General features: G+C 36.1%; 1 protein-coding gene across 6 annotated transcripts in view; it reads left to right on the top strand.

Annotated features, from left to right (window-relative positions):
• LOC118737979 (homeobox protein homothorax) overlaps positions 1–18,599 on the top strand; it is a 615,436-nt gene that overhangs the window by 582,594 nt on the left and 14,243 nt on the right. For 5 of the 6 annotated variants that reach the window (XM_036468825.1, XM_036468823.1, XM_036468822.1 and 2 more), the window contains one exon: positions 15,392–15,468. The exons of the other annotated variant lie outside the window; for it this stretch is intronic. In XM_036468825.1, the coding sequence (XP_036324718.1) occupies positions 15,392–15,468 (77 nt within the window). The remainder of the gene's footprint in view (positions 1–15,391; positions 15,469–18,599) is intronic. 6 annotated transcript variants of the gene reach the window in all.

The raw sequence follows: 18,599 nt of genomic DNA, 5'->3' as shown, positions 1-18,599 counted from the left end.
AAATACACAGACATGTGTGTACAGGTTAAGATAAAAACTAAGTCATACCTTTTTTCTTTACACAACTTGTTCAGCGTTCTGCCCGTCTTTAATGACCTCAGAGCTCAACGCAGATGCATTAGAGATTGAGGCAAAAAAGCAAGAATGAAGCCTAACACACACCCATAGGTAGTGTAAAGTAAGTGTGTGTATGTATAATCTTTAGCTAAAAATGTAGCTTCAAAACCAAAAATTCATTTCCGCTCCAAAATGGCTGCCCTTCCGCAAAGCAGTCATGCAGACGAGGACATGTGTAGCTAATACACACACCTTCATGCAAACACATATGCATGAGTTTACACTTAAAAAAAAAGAAATAAAACAAGTAAACAGCTTTTCCAATTTTGCTTATTTTGCTGCAGTTGAGGCTCCTAGTGTGGTGCAGTTGTTGGTATATATTCGTATCTATGTATGTGTGTACCAGGAATGTCTAACCAGGGTGCGGACAATAACCGGCTTTTAGCTTCGAGCGCTAAACGGTTAAGTAGTATATCAAGCAACTTTGATGGGCCTCCAACTAGTACTACTAAAAGTCTTATAAGCAGACTAGAAGTAATTTTAGATTCCTCCAGCGAAAGCGAAGGCTCGAATGTAGAATCTGGAGACATAATAAAATGTGAAATTAAAGCTCAACGAGTTCTTCTCGGTGAAAATCCTCTCGACAAATTTACAGAGCTGGCCAGCAACATTTGCGCGCTCCACCCGCCAGCGTTCCAAGTGAGCAATTGTTCAGTGCGCCGGCCTTATATACGAGCATACGCGAATGTGAAAAATATGACATTCGAAACATCCCTAGCTTGTACTATACAAGTACATGCCTGCGTGTGTTGATCTACAGTTATTTTTGTTGTTATTTAAGCATGAATTTCATGAATTATATGCATTCACACGTACGCATTAAATGCGCTCGATGAAAATCCTTTACCCATAACTCGCCGAAAAGTCTAAAGCCGGCGAACATATCTACATACATAAAAACATTTTACCGCTCATACAAACGCAGCCAAATAGCTTATGTGATTGTATGCAAGGCTCTAATGTTGTACATACCTTCATACAAACCAATGCTTGGGTATTTATTCGAAACCTGTCGCGCATCTCGACACTCCAGCTGCTTACCACAAAACAGGGGTAAAAGTAACCGCTGGACGACCATGCCACTGGGCGGTGGTGGGTGCTGCGTTCATTTGTTACATGCTTGCTTGCAGGCTGATTGGTTTTTGCACGAAATTTTGTTTGACTGTTGGTCGTTGCTGATAATAAAATAAAATATGCCGGGCCGCCACACATAACACAACCACACCAAAGTGCCTTCACAACGGATATGAAAGCTACTAAGCTGAGCAGGTTGCAGCATATTATAACGCACCGCATATAAAGCCGTGATATTTTTGATATTGCTATTATTGTTTTTGTGTATTTGAATGTATTGGCGTTTGCTTGATTGCATGGATGCGTGCATAATTGATGCGTATGGAGTGGGTTTGGGTTGCTGGCAGACATTCATATGCGTTTATAGCTAACCCTACTCTGTGTATCTATATTATGTGTGTGTAATGTCGTAGCAGATCAATCGTTTGCTAATGCATATAAAACGTGCTCTATAATTCATTGATTATGCAGTTGGCAAATTAATGATATCGAAATGAATGTAGCGTCAATTCTTTCTAATTTCGAATACATATACATAGGTTAAGTCGAGAATACAATAGAAAGGAAGGATTACAAAGAATGACAAGGCGGTGTATGGCCCATGGAAGTGTTATTCTTATGAAAAGCTTCTTCCTGCCGCAATTTATAATCGATGTGGTAACTTTTTCCAGTTGAGTTCAACTTACAAGTTCAAATACACTTTGTCTGAATTCCCGTTTTTAGCTATTTTTGTATGCTTTACCTGTTATAGTTAACATGCTACATTATAGTAGTTAAAAAAAAATATATATATATATCGATAGTAAAAAATGCATTCGAATAACTTTAGGTAATAAATAGATAATAAATATTTTATTCAACCTGGAAGTTTATTTAAACTTTGATTAAAATTAAATAAATATGCGTAAAGCAGTTCATAAGTAAAGCCGATTGGTTTTTACTATCTTAAAGAAGTCGCCGTATTTTGTATGCCATTCCCGGTCTGAATTTTACTACGAATATTTCAAGTAAAGAAAGGTTAGAAAAAAGCCATGAAGCTAGACCTAAAGTCTGGGCTGTGGCGTAAAATTAAATGCTAAATCTAGCCTCAAAAAGTCGATGCTGGTCACACTGTATAAAAAGGTACAATTAGGCGCGATTTCTCAGTGAATGTTTAATTATAATCAAAGATTATCTCTCATGGTTAATTCGCCAACATTGGGCAGTTAACTACTGATTTACTAATTATTTGTTAACTTATAGTTATTTATCAACATCGAAATCGGCTATTAGTACTCAGACAAAGTTCCAGTTTTCATTGTAAACTGGTATAGATAAATGTCCGATTAAAATTAGAAACGGAAGCGATCTGTTCGTAATTCCCAAAGTAATTGGATCTGAATTACCATCAAATGAGGTAATTCGCTCTCAAAATTTTGTATGGCGAATACATAATTCGAAGGATAATTGGAGTGTGAATTACGAATGAGAGAGCGAAATACATACGTAATTGGGGTGCGGTGGGAAAGCCGAATAAATTATGTTTTACTAATTACGTTAAAATTAGAACACAATCACAGCTGCCGTAGAAAGTTGTCGATAAATTTTGTTATCCATATAAAGCAATATTAGTTTTCTGGTACACAGTCGAAGTTCAGATGCAGACTTCGTGTCTACATTTTCAAGACTTTTTTGAAGCGAATATTCTTGGGGCTGGGAATGGTGGCTCAGCAATTTGTCAGTGCAAAATTGTTATGTAGATACATATGCATGTATGCAGTGCATAGCCCAACAACATGTAAATACACTGTCTTCAATAATACTAGCTACAAAGAGCTGCCAATACATGAACGCGTATGCACTTACTCAAATACAAGCATTTCACTTGCTGCCAATAGTTCAGTTTCGTAAGGAGGTCCATACCGCTAACCAAGCAGCAGCCAAGCCAACAAGGCACACCCGAAATGCCAATACAAAATAATACCCGCGCACTTTGCATTTCTTATAGCCAACATGGCAGTGTCGCCACTGCCGGCACAAAGAGTCACAGAGGCGTGCCACAGGACAGCTAAGGACATATTTGCTGCAATATATTTATTGCATTTAATATGCATGCATATAAGAAAGTATATAGATATGTATATGCATGTATGTATGTACATCTATGCATGCTTAAAAAGATACACGTGCATTTGCAATTTCATGTCATGCCAATGCCAATGCAATACTTAGCTGCTTACCACAACTGCCAAGCATGTGTGTATTACATTCGATAGCAGTTAGCTGAGTGTTGCATATGCAAAGGCGCACCTATCTAATAACCACTACCTGTCGCACACAACGATGTTACTACACATGTATATAGTGCCATGCTATGCGCTGACTGCCAATAATCGAATATACGCTCGAAGCTATGCAGTTGTTGTTGAGCTCGTAGGACATGTCATAGCGAAGCGTAAAATGCAATTTTCTATTGGCAGTTGTCTTGTAAGGATAACAATGTTTGTATGCATAAGCGAAGAGCGAAGGAGTTGTGCTTGCTTGCTGAACTTTGACTACCAGCCGTGCGATGACAGTGCGGCCAAACCCACTTTTGATTGCCACAACATGCGCACATTTATTGCATTTGCTAAGTGGAGAGAAATGTCGAGAAATAAATGCATTATTTTGTATGTGTGTGGATGACAATATACTCATTTGTGTGTCTGCATAGAGCTCTGTATATTCTTTTTTTGTTGCTGTTTTTGTGCCATTTGCTGTTTAGTATCTGTCGTACATGTCGAAATTGTCATTTGTTGCATGAAATTTACCGTTTTCTTATGCAAGAAATACGCCTTAACTACTAAATAAAGGCACATATCTACTTGTACATACTTATATTCGTGTAAATGCTGGTATGAGCGACACAACAAAACAATAATAGAGTACAAGAATCTAAGCAAGCATTGAAAGCAAGTCGTAGACATTCCAAATATTCTCATATAAATTCATATATGTGGCCATTATAGGTGTTGTCGTTGTTTTGGTGTACATATGTGCATGTACATATGTATGTATGCGTGTTGTTCGACGTTGCAGCGTTACTACACAAAGCAACGATATTACAATTTATGCAAAATACGTTCAAATTGAAATTTTAGATAAACACATCTACTATACAAGCTAGCGAATAAATGTGCAGGCAAGACAGCAGGTGAATAAACGAGAAATCTTGCTTGCAACCGACCGACCGACCGACAAGACAACACACATTCAATTTTCCCCAATCGATTGCTAAAATGCATTTCTAGGTACATATGTGAAATTACCCTGTATTGAAAGCAGCCGGTTCCGAATTAACTTGCCTTGCAGCGTATAAAGTATTTAGTTAGTCTTCTATAATTTTTTCTCATTGGTAGCTAGTATTTTGAATTGTCAGCCAGTTGATATAATCAATAGTTGGCCCAAGTCGATTGACGGTTAATATCTTCACCCTAGAATGGTAAACATCGCCGGCGCAACAATTTTTTGTTTTTGCGATATTTTCAGATCGTTCTCTCCTATCAAAGCGTGGGTTCGTGCTAACTGAGTTAAGTGTTGTGTAAGCTTCTGTGCAGTACGTGTTTTGTGTAACTCCATTGTATTTGCAAAATATTCATATGTGTGTCGTCTATGAAGCAAAATTTCGCAATAAAAGAATTTTTTTTTATAGGTAATTTTTGGTCCAAGCTATAAGCTTCATATTCTTTTTTAATATGTCAATTTGATCTAAAATCTATAAGCTAACGAAATTTTACAAAAATATCTCGAACGGAAATGTTCTTCTTTTTTTTTGTCAAACGATCTCTGTATGCCACCCATTAAAAAATGTGATCTACTAATATGGCTGTACAAGGTTTTAGATATAAAAAAAAATAATAGTTTTTTTATTTTTTTTGTTACAAAAGATATAGTAAATACGTTTTCGCTTTTGTTTTAATAATATTTTTAAGGTGAAATATAAGTTTTTGATAAAAGTAGACTCATAGGAGATGGTAAACAGGGTTAAAACGATGTTTACCATTCTAGGGTTAATAGTGCGAATAGCTGGGCCCAAACTTTTGCTCAAGGATTGTACTTTCAAGACGCCACAGGGATCAGGTTTAGTGATTATTTCAAGTATACGTCTCCTCAATAATGTTTCATATATTGGAGGCCTCTGTGTAGAAACTTCTAACATCGGCGGCTGTAGGTTCTTAAGCGGAGGTGTGCGAACTTATCGAGGAGCTTTACAGACACCTTAGGATTGCTATGACTGCCCAATTGCATTTACATTCTATTCGAAGGACAATTTGCTTCCTTGCTTCACTTGAGCGAAGAGCTACCCTTTTGTAGGCTGCATAGATAGTGCAGGTCTGATTACAATGGTATGTAGCCATTACGTACCAGTTCTTCGTCCATATACCAGCGTTCGGCATCCTTAATTTTTTTTGTGCAGATACCGCATGGTGTCTATGGGAATATTCCATTAACTTCTTGAACAAGATCGTCCACATATACAACACGGCCATTAATCCTTGCGACTGTTAAAATAATTCGCTCTAAAAATCTCCGCAAGCTTTGGCCGGTTTACTATGCATTTCAGTGATCCTTTCGTATAAGAATTTTAAGTGACTAAAAGCTTACCTGACTTTTTCTGCAGTAGACTTCACAGAAATCGGTGCATGCGGTCCTTGTTTCGAGGCGGCCGCAAGGTTTTCGAACTAATTCCGTTGAGACTTCATGGTGTACAAGGTTCGAATGTTCTTATCGACCAGGTGATTCTCTTCATCCTCAAAAAGTGTGTGTTTAGAAGCAGATACAAACACTGAAGTTTGTACAATGTCGAAACTGGGTTTGTTTCGAAACAACATTTAGCTACTGTTGACGGGAAGTTATTCCAAGTAGCTTGATGCTTTGTGAAATCGTGCTGGGAGTATTTTTTTTCAGAATTCTAAGGTGTTCTTTTATAAATTAGAGTTCAGTTGTGTAAATGCATTGAAATCGTAAAAAACTTTTCTAAATCAGTTTAAAAAATAAGTCTTTCATTTGGCTAACGTTGCTACAACAGTCGCAATGTTCAACAGAAGAGTAAGCTGACTGCTACAGATGCGGTAGATTCTCAATTCGAATCATTGTGTATTGCAGTGAACCCGTACCCGTGATCTCAGTACCAAAAATCAAGGCCGGCATGCATGAGTTGATGAGTTCGTTTGTGATCCCTCGACACCTTGAACATAAAAGTAACCAGCCTTCGCGCCATCTGCTACCAATTGACGAACTAGTCAGTCTTCATATCAGTTATGCCTGCTATTCTACTAGAATATTTATTGACTAGCTTGGCTTTTCAGTGCTGAATATAAGTATGTACGAGTATGTGTATACTGAAATTATCCAGCTTGTGGTGCTTAAAATATTTCTTGTATGTTCAACCTTCGGCACTGCACTTCTCTGGAATTTACTCCAAGAAAGTTCTTGAGCGAAAATAGGATTTAGTTATCCTTGCTAACTTGCTTTCATGCATTTATTCATTTATGGTGAACTGTAAATATGTACACGTACATGTATGTTAGTAACAATACATATGTGAATATGTATGTATGTACATATATGCTGTACACATTCTCAATGGATTTGAACGAAATGCATTTTCTTTGTTTGCTTGTTAATAAATTTAGTTCGAGATTGGGCGCCAGAGTGAGGTACGGTCTATGCATTCCCACACATGTCAAGGTGTTAACTTTATATGCCAGCTTGCAACACATACATACATACATGTGAAATATGCATACACAGTACTTGCAGTTATGGCTGCTTTTAGACTCAATCCTTAGTTCAGACGCAAGAGTAAATACATATCTACAAATTTTGTATATGAAATGAAAAGGTTGCCTCACATTTGCTATTTTCAATTTCCTTAGCATACATACTTAGAGATGCATTCGTTGTACTTGTAATTATACGTTTATTGGCATAGTATGACCAGAAAATAGTCAACAGACATAAATTACCTAGCGGGAGTATATTAAAATGGAATTTATATTATTCGCCACATACGGATAGATACATGTACGAGTATGCTCGTAGATACATCCTTTTTTGCACTTTGTTTGCGCTGGCGTTGAGTTGAAAAGTTCCATATAGTCAGCAGTTGGAGATCAATGGCTATTTTTCTTACTCGTACATATATGTATCTACTATGTATGGTAGCCTGTACGTTCATACAAATAATACTTTGACATTTTAAGAACTTTTTATTATGTGCATTTCAATTTGTTTTCGAAGCAATTAAAATGTTTGTGTTGTGGAATAGAAAAAAAAAATATTTAGTAATTTATTTTAATTTTTATGGTGAAAGAAAAGCTTGAAACGAAAATACTTGCAAGCATGTTTTGGATATACATACATACATAATTTATGGCACTATATGAAATTCAAATGCAATAAAATAAATTAAAAAAGACATCCGAAGTTTGAAATAAATTATTATAAATAAGTTACATCAGCTATTTTAGAGTGATTAAGTGCTAAAGAAAGAGTTCAGTTGTGTAAAGAGATGTGTACTCACAATAATATTCAAGATATTAAAAATTGTTAATTTTTAAGTTTCGTTCCTCTCCTTTTTCACTTCTGATAGCAGTCACTCGAAGGAAGGACTTTTTCATAAACTAGTAGCACATTTAGGTCACTCTTACCAGCCGAAGTTGATAGCCTTCTTCTCGAGCCTGAAAAAAATTTGGCTCGCTGCCTTAAACGTTGGTTCTCCAGTTCATATTTTATTGCCAGTTGGGATAAATTTTGTAATAAGTCCGATTTATGATCGATAAGTACGTAGAAGGTCAGGAAAGTTCGTTCGTTAACCAAAATATCTGTATGATTTTGCACCCAAATTGCCTTTGCTGAGTATTTAGCTACTTTCCATATATACACCTATCAAGCACCTGGTGGCCTCCTTAATGGCTGTAAGTTCAGCTTTGAAATTAAAAATAATGCTTTCGAGTGTACATCACTTCTCACTCTTTCTTTCGTCGGTATAAATGTTTTTCGTTTGTATGTTTCCAAGACCAAATCTTCTTCCCATTGACGTGTCGAGCTAACTCCTGAGTAAACTATGTACTTTGAATTATTCGGATAGGTATCCAGAATATTTATTTAAACTATTTAGACTGACAGCTTTACTACTCGCCTTTAGTATACCATACAGGTCAATAATGCGAAGATTAAGTGCGGTTTACAGGGCTTTAGTCGGGTAGATGGCAGCGCTCCAGTAGTTAGCATACACGCGGTCTCGCTGAGTAATCCCATAGGTGGAGCGTTCGTTTAATATGACCAACACATCCATATCATTCTGAAGCATGTCAGGCGCATCGTTCCACTGTATGCGGTATTCGCTGGCGCCAACACGGAAGGACCCATGAATCTTACGAAAAATACTTATCTTGAATACTTCAAAGATCGTCAGATTTTGTCAATGTGTTAAACATATTTCTAAGCCAGCGTAAACGTTGTATTTTTATAAGAACCTCTTTTCCATGCAGACCAGCTCATGGACTAGCTGATCTTATGTGGAAAAAATAATGCTTAGAAAATCTCTGCTGTTGGTGATATTAAATATTTCCAACACGAAACTCTTGCTCATTATATTTCATTCTTCAACGCCGGCGTTACCTTCCTCCGTTAATCGTGCGCTTTTCACGCGACTAAATTTAAATTTTTTAAACCAAAAAAAAACGTTCTCAAAAATGTGGGCAGCATCTGCAAAACAGCAAACAAAACGCCCACATCTGCCGGAAGTTGGAAGTTGAGAGTACCCTTTTCAATACGAGCCTGATTTGGCTTTTGTTTGGCGCGTGCTCAGACAAACCCTTGATTTTTGCAGCATTTAAAGACTAAGTACTTTTTTTAATAACATTTTTTTATTTACATACATAAGTTGTGTACGGATAAATAAAAATTTAATATGAGCACAAATACATGGACTCAAAAATTATATGTGCGTGCATATAAATGTATATGAGATTGCATACGGTACGCATGCGTCGGGTAACAATGGCAGCCATGGCAGTGCAGAAAGGATATGAATAATAGCTGTTAGTTGGCTGGTTGGTGTAAAAAAGAGGATTTCCATGGAAATCGCCAAACAAAGCGATGGCGATAAAAGGATGGCGACTAATAATAAAAGAAGAAAAAAAACTGGCATATAAGTACTATGTACATATACATATATGTACATAATACAGGTAAAAGTGCAGCGTGTAAGCGCGTGAGGAAGTGAACGAATGATGAATCAAAACAATAAAGGCGAATATCCCCAGCCACAATAAGAATTTGAATGCGTTGTTTAAATGCCATTTGTATAGAAATGATAAAAAAGTTGGTGCAACAATCAAACGGAAAGGTGCAGTTGATGATTTCATTTGTGCTTTTTCGTTCCTGTTTTCCTGTTTTGTTTTGGAAATTGCGCTGAAATAAAAAGTACAAAGGCTTCCGGTAAATATACGATTGTGTGGGGGCAAAATACACTTAAGTTGTATGCACATATGTATGTACATTAGACTGGGTATGCATGAAATTTTACAGCTGCCATTTTATTTGGAGCGAAATTTTCATCCATGATAAAGTCGAAATCCATTAAATATATTCATAGCTAACTAGTTATTTGTAATTTGAGTTTGAAGAGATATACATAGATATAAGTGGTTGAAAATTCCCTCTTTTAACCACTGATCTTAATTATATCACGAATAATGAATTTTCACAAGAACACAAAGATATGCCCATATGTATAGCATTATAAATCATTGTATCACATTTTCAAGTCGGGTGATAAATGAAAAAGGTTATTTAATAAGTAAACTTGTTTTTAGAAGACTTCAAGGGCAAACATTTTTATGACGCCAAAATTCCCTCAAAGTAAGCTTACAAAGGAAGGCGGGACAACACTTGTTTTCGTATAGTAACTGACCCACCTTAATGTACCTACATATGTATATGTAGACATATAGTTGTACTACCTTTGGTATTCTTTAAATTACTGAAAATAAACTTTTGCATTTCAAAAACAGTTTTTGGAAAGTGAAATTTTTTAAAGCAAATCTTATCATCAGTTTGGCATAGATAACAAAAGCGATACTATATAACCTATTATAATATTTTGGTATACCACCCGTTATGGGGATATGCCTTCTCCTGGTACTCATAGAGCGCAGTTATAATATTTACGCCAATATCTCTCCAAGTAGATGTATGACGATTTCATACACGCCCTCCTATATAACCTAGGCGAGTTGAATCTTTTATAAAAATATATATAATACGTTTTTTCTAAGAGCATCCAGCACTATGTAAGTAGTTGAAAGTTCAGTTCACTCTAAAGTCTCTTACACCTCGAGGAAGAAACTCGATGCAAATATTTACAATAAAGTATTATAGCCGCCTTCGCCAATATTTAGAGAGTGGCGAAACGAATGAGCAGTTGGTATAAAGCATTCACAACAGTAAAACTTGTCTTATATCTGCATAGGCATCATAGAGAGAAGATCTTTAGAGATTCTGACCATTTTAACCATACTTTCTTCCATTGGACTCAGGTTTGAACTTTGTTGTTGCTTTCACAAACAAATTTTCTAACAAGAGAGCGGAGCTCAAACTTAGCAAGCAGGGAAATGGCGAATCGAAGGCAGCTTATGTATATTATCTCCATTTTCTCACAAAACGGATTCTGTCGCAGTCGTTAAAAATGCATTTTTAGAACTATCTTCGAACTCCCCAAATAAATAAAAAAAAACCGATAATAGGGAGGGTATCAATGCTCAAAGTATTGTGGCGCATGCAACAGGTCTTATGGCGCCATCAATTCTGCCGTACTCAAGCCAGCCAAAGCAACGAAACCAAATCAACAGCCATTGCATTGTCATAAATATGCCAATATTATCAGTGTCGAATGACAATATTAATTGTTTGTTTACTTTCAAACATAATCATCAAATTGGGCACTAAAATGCAGCTACTCATGCGCATACGAACATATAGGCGCATGTTAGAGTGAAGATAAGCAATGCAGACCATACTTAACTGCACTAAGGCACTTCATAAACATTAATAGATGGGTAGTTTTTTTTTTAAAGTGGGCAGCAAGTACCAGGTATGTATGTATGTATATTATATACGTGTGTATGTATTTATTTTTACTGATAAATATTTTCCATTTATTTATTAGTTAAATTGTAATAAAATCCGAGTAAATATTTACATACTTTGCTATGCAACCGAAAATTCATAAAAATTTATCAAAAATAACATAAAATTATTGTAATAAACAGTTAAAGCGTCAGCTACTGATTTTCGAGTGATGATAGTATCTGTCGAGAAAATCTAAGAGGTTGCATATTACATGCATACATAATACATGGTATATACATATGTAGGTAAAGGCGGGTCAATTTGTATGGGAGATTTTTTCTACTACATGTGCGCGTAGGATTCTACGTGTAATTTTAAGAAAATTTGTCGAAGAAACCATGTGTCGGAAATAAATTTGGAGTTTGAGAAATTACGAAAATAGGTTTGTTAGTATTTTTCCGTACTGTCTTAGAGAAGTGAAAAGAATCCATTTCTGCACTTATATATTTCTTAAAACTTGCACCAGAGGGCGCAACAATGCAAATTTTCTTCGAAACTTATTTTCGTAATTTGGCAAACCCCAAATTGATTTAAGACCCATGGTTTCTTCGGCAAATTTGCTTTGAATTACGCGTAGAATCCTCCGATGCTATACGCGCGTAGTCAATAAAAAAGTGACCCGCCCTAATCTAGGTACTGTATACTTAAGCTGGTACTAGGCTTCAAAATTTCAAAATTTCACTAGCGTGACTTGAGCGGGTGCTCGTACGCATGGACAGCAGGAGCACTGTTTTATTTGATGTTGACTTTTCTTTTCTAATATTTTACTACAACCCATCTTTGATAACAAATATGTAATGCAACTACATATTATATGTAAGCATATCTGTATGTACATATGCACAAGTGCTTGTGATATGGTCTTTTTCCTTTTCGAAGTTTTCACTTTCATTTTGATTTTCGTTTGATTTCATTTTCCACATTTTTCTTGTACAAACAATATCTAAAAAAATGTTTGCATTTCTCTACGATTATATTTTTTTTTCTTTCGTTGCCTTTAGTTGGCTGTTGGTTTTTTTAATATCATTTGACTTTTTTTTGCTTTTTCCCAACACTTTGTTTACACACTGACGCCACTGTGGCGGCTACTGGTCGTCAAGATTTATGAGGGCGTGCATTGGGCCGAGCGAGCGCTGCTGATGGAGGCCCCCCCCAAAAAAAAAACATCAAAAAACTGAATTGCACTGGTGGCGGCGGCGGGTGTTGCATTGCCTGCATTTTTCCTCCCTTTTGCCACTGCGCCACCAGCATTTTATTTAGGACATTTTGAAGTGGCTGCTCAAACAGCGAACTTGAATTGAAATAGAAACACATAGTTAAAATTTACTTGGCGTTTAGTTTACAACTTGCAACAACACTACACCACATTCAAGTGCTTAGCTGGCATTGTGGCTAACTGAACTTTATTGTTTGGTTTATTATTAGGGAGGAAAAAAAAAACGTATTTGTCTGTCTAAAATAGTGCTGCCTAAAAGCACACAAAATGTTGCCCACTACATACATACATACATACATACGTATTTGCTTAAACAACTGAGTGAAGTGTTTGATAGATGCACATGTGTGTGCATGCGTTTTGTACGTATGCTTATTAAAATGTCAGTTGCGCATAAAGGTGCTGACAGTTGGACATACCGTACGCATGATTGATCTGTTTCACTGTCAATTGCTTTTTTATTGCATATGGATTCACATACATTCATACATCGATGTTTGCACATGGAACATGCATACATACATATGTATATGTGGCAGTAATGTGAAGTGTTTGGCACTGCATTAACGGTGCTTAGATAAGTTGAAAGCTGTCAAATAAGCGCTTAGTTAAGATTATAATTTTAGTTTACTTAGACGCATAAAAGCAAAGGGTTAGGCTACACATGCATACAAAAGTATCTACTAAATTTGTGCATAGGTTTCCATAATTCTAGGGAATTATATTGTTTGAAATAATTTTTGTGCTATTTCTGCTCGATGAAATATGGTTTTCGTTACCTCATTAGCGACTTCAGAAAGCTGCCAAATACTATTTGGCTATGCTTCACAAATTTAGTTGTAAAATTCTTAGAACAGCAGAATATCTTCTTGGATTCTGAGAATTCATACATTTTAATTGTGAGAAATTTTAAGTGTTAAAAAAATTTTTGTATAATAATACATATTTTGGCGCTTACACTTTTACTAGCTTCTCCTCCAATTTGTGGCGTGCGTGTTGATTTTGTTACATAAATTGGGGCACCTACAGTTTTAACATCGTCGGAACGAGATTTTATGAGAATATTTTTCATGACTGAATTACACTTCGAGGTTTGCCATTGCGATTCAAGGAGCCGAAATCTGCTCGTAGGCAATGCAGGAAAGAAAATATCAAGAACTATCTCTTGTCTTCATAGTTTTTGCAACTTCTGCAACATCTGCCAGCCAGGTACCCAGAGAGTAGTCTAATTGCATTTCTATTTAATAAAATAATTCCTTATTGTCGAAAGATTAGCCGAAGAGCCTGGCCTGTATTTGGCCCCCAATCGCTCGCCAGTAATTAGTGAGTTCAGAGTGGACAGAGGACAGTGTTACCGTTTGGCTTGTCAAATCTGTCCTTAACAGGCTGATATTTAATGATCCTGTTTGAAAGCGGCCGAATTGCTGCTTGGCTATGTGAAAAGGCAACTAAAGAGAACCCTCTGCAAGTTGGAATATAGTACTTTGATAACCTTAATAAATCTTGATGAAAAAATACTATGAGCGAGGTGTGTTGGGTTTGCTTGCTTTAACCTTCTTTTGCATGAATTATGAAGGAGATGAATAAAAAAAATTTTACTACGAAAAACACATTATTTACTTATTAATAAACCTATGTGGAAAGAAAAAGCTACTCCAAGTCCTTTATTTTAAATTTTATTTCGCAAAGAAGTATATAGAAAATTTTATGAAATAAAGTACATATAAATAAATTGGGTAGCGTAGCGGTAGATGTGTGAATTAAGAAAATTTTTTTCATTTTAGAAGTACAACTTGCGTTTCTAATTAACACAGAAATGAGGTTATATTTAAATGTCATCTAACCACAGGCAAACCAATTACGTTCTGTTATTCCTTAGTTAACATACCAATGAATTTAATTTGTTTGATACATTTTTATAACTCTCGTTAAGTGGCAAAAAAATGTCAAAGTAGTGACACCATATTTGGCTTCGTATGCGGTAGAGGGTTAATATTATGCAGTTTTATGAAAATTTATTTTCTAGATATGGATTCTTTAAATTATTTGGTTTTTATTATTTTAATGCGTTTTTCTTAGAGAGTTAAATAAATAGTTAGTTAAATAAGAAAACACACTGACTTCATTAATTTTTTCGCGAAAGAGACAGCGAAATATTTAGAGTCATATGTCTCTCAGACTTTGGTTATCAAATCAGGGGTAAGATAAAACCCATTATGGGAGTTGAAAATTTGCTACCAGTTCCACAAGTACCTGCACAGTGATACCTTTGTCAAGTTTGGTTTGGAGACAAACCGGTTTCGGCGTTATGCCTTCTTTAGTGTCGTTATTCGGCCATTTGGAAGTGGTACAATAGAGCAATGGCAGTGAGTCTTTCGAAAGTTTGTTGTCCAATGAAGCGACACACAATTGTTGGTATTGAGACCTAGGCGAGACCCGCCTAGCCCCAATGGAGTTGTCGGCGGTGCTTTTCGAATAACCCTGCAAGATTAGAATGGCCACGAGACAGTACGCCTTGCAGCTGGTGGTCACTTCTATAAACTTGACCAAGCTGTGAAGGACGGCAATTTTGTCAACCATGCTGATCATTATTCACCATTCGACTGTCAATCGGGTATAGCCATCAGCTCTGGCCTTCATACGGTTCCTTGATGTTGACAATATTTTGAAGAGAAAACTGAAAATATTAATGCTGATTTTATTTATGTAATATGCGAACGATATTGTAATATTATATTCATTTATGAAACTTGTTTCCTGTTTGTCTCAAATAAACTCATATTTTAACGTAAAAATATTATTTTTTTAATTTGTCATTTATTCCAGCATCCCTACCCCTCCGAGGATCAGAAAAAACAGTTGGCGCAAGATACCGGCCTAACGATACTGCAAGTGAACAATTGGTAAGTAATTAATTTTGTATGTAAGTACAATGTATTTGCTTTTGAACAGTATGTATGTAAGACCGGTGCAGCCAACTGAACTAAATAAAAAAAAAATATGACGAAATTTCCATAAAAAATTACAAGGCCGATTTCTTATTAATTTCGAGTATTTAATATTGGCCAGATGTATATAAATTTTTAAGCGCGCTTTTAAAAGCTGACCAACTGTACACTAAACTCTCCAAGGCAAAACTCACCATGTTCGTTATTAGTGTGTAAAACAAAGAAAAGCTAAAACAGCTAGGAAATTCTTGAAAATATTAAAAGTTTCGAAACTTTAACTGAAATGCTAAAAGTTGTATGAAACTTGTGCGAGCTTAATTTAAAGCTCACCTAAAATTTGTGGCATACTTATAAAATATATGTATTCACCAATTTTATTTAACTGTAAAAAAATATGAATTACATCTTTGCAATCATTTAATACACAAATGAACCTCCGTCAGTCCGTCTTTCACCAACGCAACTAAATTAAAAATGCAAATGCGGAATTTTTCTTCTAAATTTCTTATCACCCGAAATATGTCAACTAAAATAGCGAAAATTCATTTGCGCTGCTATTACAACCAATCAGTGGAAAAGTTTTGCATTTTTCCACAAAAGTTTTGTTTGTTTTTGTTTTTTTCCTCCCATACTTTAGAAAGAAAACAAAGAAATTAAGAAAATACGCTTAACAAAGAGAAAAAAATAGAGCACACCAAGCAAACATTTCCAGCAAATTAAAAGAGAGATGGAAATTCTAGTGCACAACGCAGTAGCTGGTATTTTCCTTTAAGAAACTTTTTCGATTATAATTCTTGTGACCAACGCGTACGTATAGACATACATAAATACATGCCTTCATCAATATCTATGTATGTATGTATATATGTACCTACATATTGTGATTGACTCGGTGTTTCCAAACCGGTTTCAATAGCTTTTTTTTTATTATTTCTAGGCGGTTTTTGAAATCTTAATTTTTCGAATACCGAGTAAACCGGATTTTTACAATCGGAAAATCGGTTTCTTTACCTAGTTTGGTTATATAGCAGAATCTAAAATTTCGAAATACTTTTTTTTATCTCAAATGGAAGCAAACAATTTTTATTCATTTTAAATTTTGAATACTGGACAATTTTCTATTACAGAAAATTATTTAAAAAATTAGAAAAAATTAAAAAAAATGTTCACAGTTTTTTTTTTTGTTGTAGGAATTAACTAAACTCTGTCTAAATCAATGAATCCACTACATTTTGACTTTATTCGCATCTTATTCAACTTAACCGTTTAACCTGTCATTCTAGAGAAAATATGTCAAATAAACCCGGTTTTTGCGGTTGTTTCTTAATTTGAAAATCGGGAACCCGCTTTTTGAAGTTGACAAATAATCGAACACCCTAGTACATATATACTAAAGTATTCAATTGTATCAAACCCACTCATGCATTAATGCCGCAGATGGCCACAAATCGCCAATTTTCGCTTTTCAAAAGTATTTCGTGCACTTATTGCTATTGCTTGCATATACTATATTTTTTTGTTTCGAAAGAATCAAGTAAATTGTATAAGAAAATTCCACAAAAGTTTCAGTTGATGGGCAAGAAAAATAAACATGAATAATACGCTCCTACATACATACTTACACTTGCGCAAGCAGGCAGAGCAAGGATATTAGTGGCAGCAGGCGAGACGGCGCACATTGAAAGCGGAAATGTTGTAGTTCCATTTTATTTTTAATGGGCTGAGTGGGGCGCGTGGAGTTTAGCACAAACTTGCCTGCAAGTAGAGTAAGCACCACCATCTTCAGATTAAGCGCCCTCATATTGGGTGCTAATGGCCGTTAGTTGGTCATTTAAATGGCTGCATCGACCCCGCCCATCGCTTTAGGCTACAGCCAGCCAATGTAGTAAGCTTCATATCATACTTACTACTACATACATACATACATACGTATGTACTCCCACTTGATTCTATACACACCCACTCTACCTGCGTGGCTAGCCACCTTCTCGACGCCATTTAGGCTTTTATTTGTTTTTAGTTAATTCCATGCCATTCCAAGTTAGCCTCATCTTCCCAAGCCGTACGCCCGTCCGCCCGTCCGCCCGTCCGCCCGCGCTTGCCTTTGCTACTGTTGTTCGCTTTTTCGAGCGTGTAAATATAAATTCAGCTAAAATAGGTAGAAAAAAGTTAACGCGCATCGCTGCCACACTCCATTCCTACCACTCAGTTGGGTGCTTCAACGAAGCGGCAAAGCGTCAAACCCACTTTTTAGCCTATAAATATGCTATGCTTGCACCGCCTGTGAAATTCCCAGCGGATTTCAGCATCCGCCAGTCGATTTTGGGTGTTCTATACACATTTTTTTCTTTCTTACTTTTTTTTTAGTGAACTTTTGTTGCTATTGTAGTCGTAGCTTTCGTTTTTATTTTTTTGTTGTCTTGCGACAAGCAAATCGCCAAGGTGTCAGGCAATAAATTACCAAAAGTGTCTACCTTCTGTTTTGTATTTCATTTGTTGTTTCTTGTTGTTGTTGGTTTTTGTTAAGTTCCCTATGCAGTTTGTGCGAAGCATGCAGGGGCGTTTTCTACTTATTGACTATGCTGCTAGATAGACAGCTTTCCTCCTACTTCTTCCACAGTACGCTTGGTTTGTTATGAGGTGTTAGTGGGCAAAACGCACACCACATTTCTTTACGCTTTCTTGCATTTTTGCTACTAAGTGTGGCGTAAATTTGTTTGCGTTCTAAGGCTGAGTATCGAAATTTCCAGCAACAACTAAGCCAGCAACAAAACGCGTCTAAATACTTTCATTTCTGTTTCGTCTGTGGCTCGTTGTTGGTTTTTATATTCTTTAGTTATATATTCCGGGTTTCTTTCCGATATTTGGTTATATTAGTGCGCTCGAGTAAGCGAAAAATTTAATTTAATTGCTCTGGAACATGCCCCTTTTGGAAGGATAGATTGTTGTCGTTAAGCCCTGGCTGACGCATGTGCGAGTATTTTTCCATTTCTACTTTTTTTCTGAATAGTTTGAATAAACGGGTTTTAAATGAATTTTATGTCCCACTTGGTGCGAATGCATCGAGTTCTACAGGCTGATGTGAC

Source organism: Rhagoletis pomonella, unplaced genomic scaffold (genome assembly GCF_013731165.1).
Source record: "Rhagoletis pomonella isolate Grant_MI unplaced genomic scaffold, Rhpom_1.0 Rhpom_scaffold_00004, whole genome shotgun sequence".
Lineage (NCBI taxonomy): Eukaryota > Metazoa > Arthropoda > Insecta > Diptera > Tephritidae > Rhagoletis > Rhagoletis pomonella.
The sequence above is the reverse complement of the archived record's forward strand: the minus strand, read 5'-3'. Positions and strand labels throughout refer to the sequence as shown.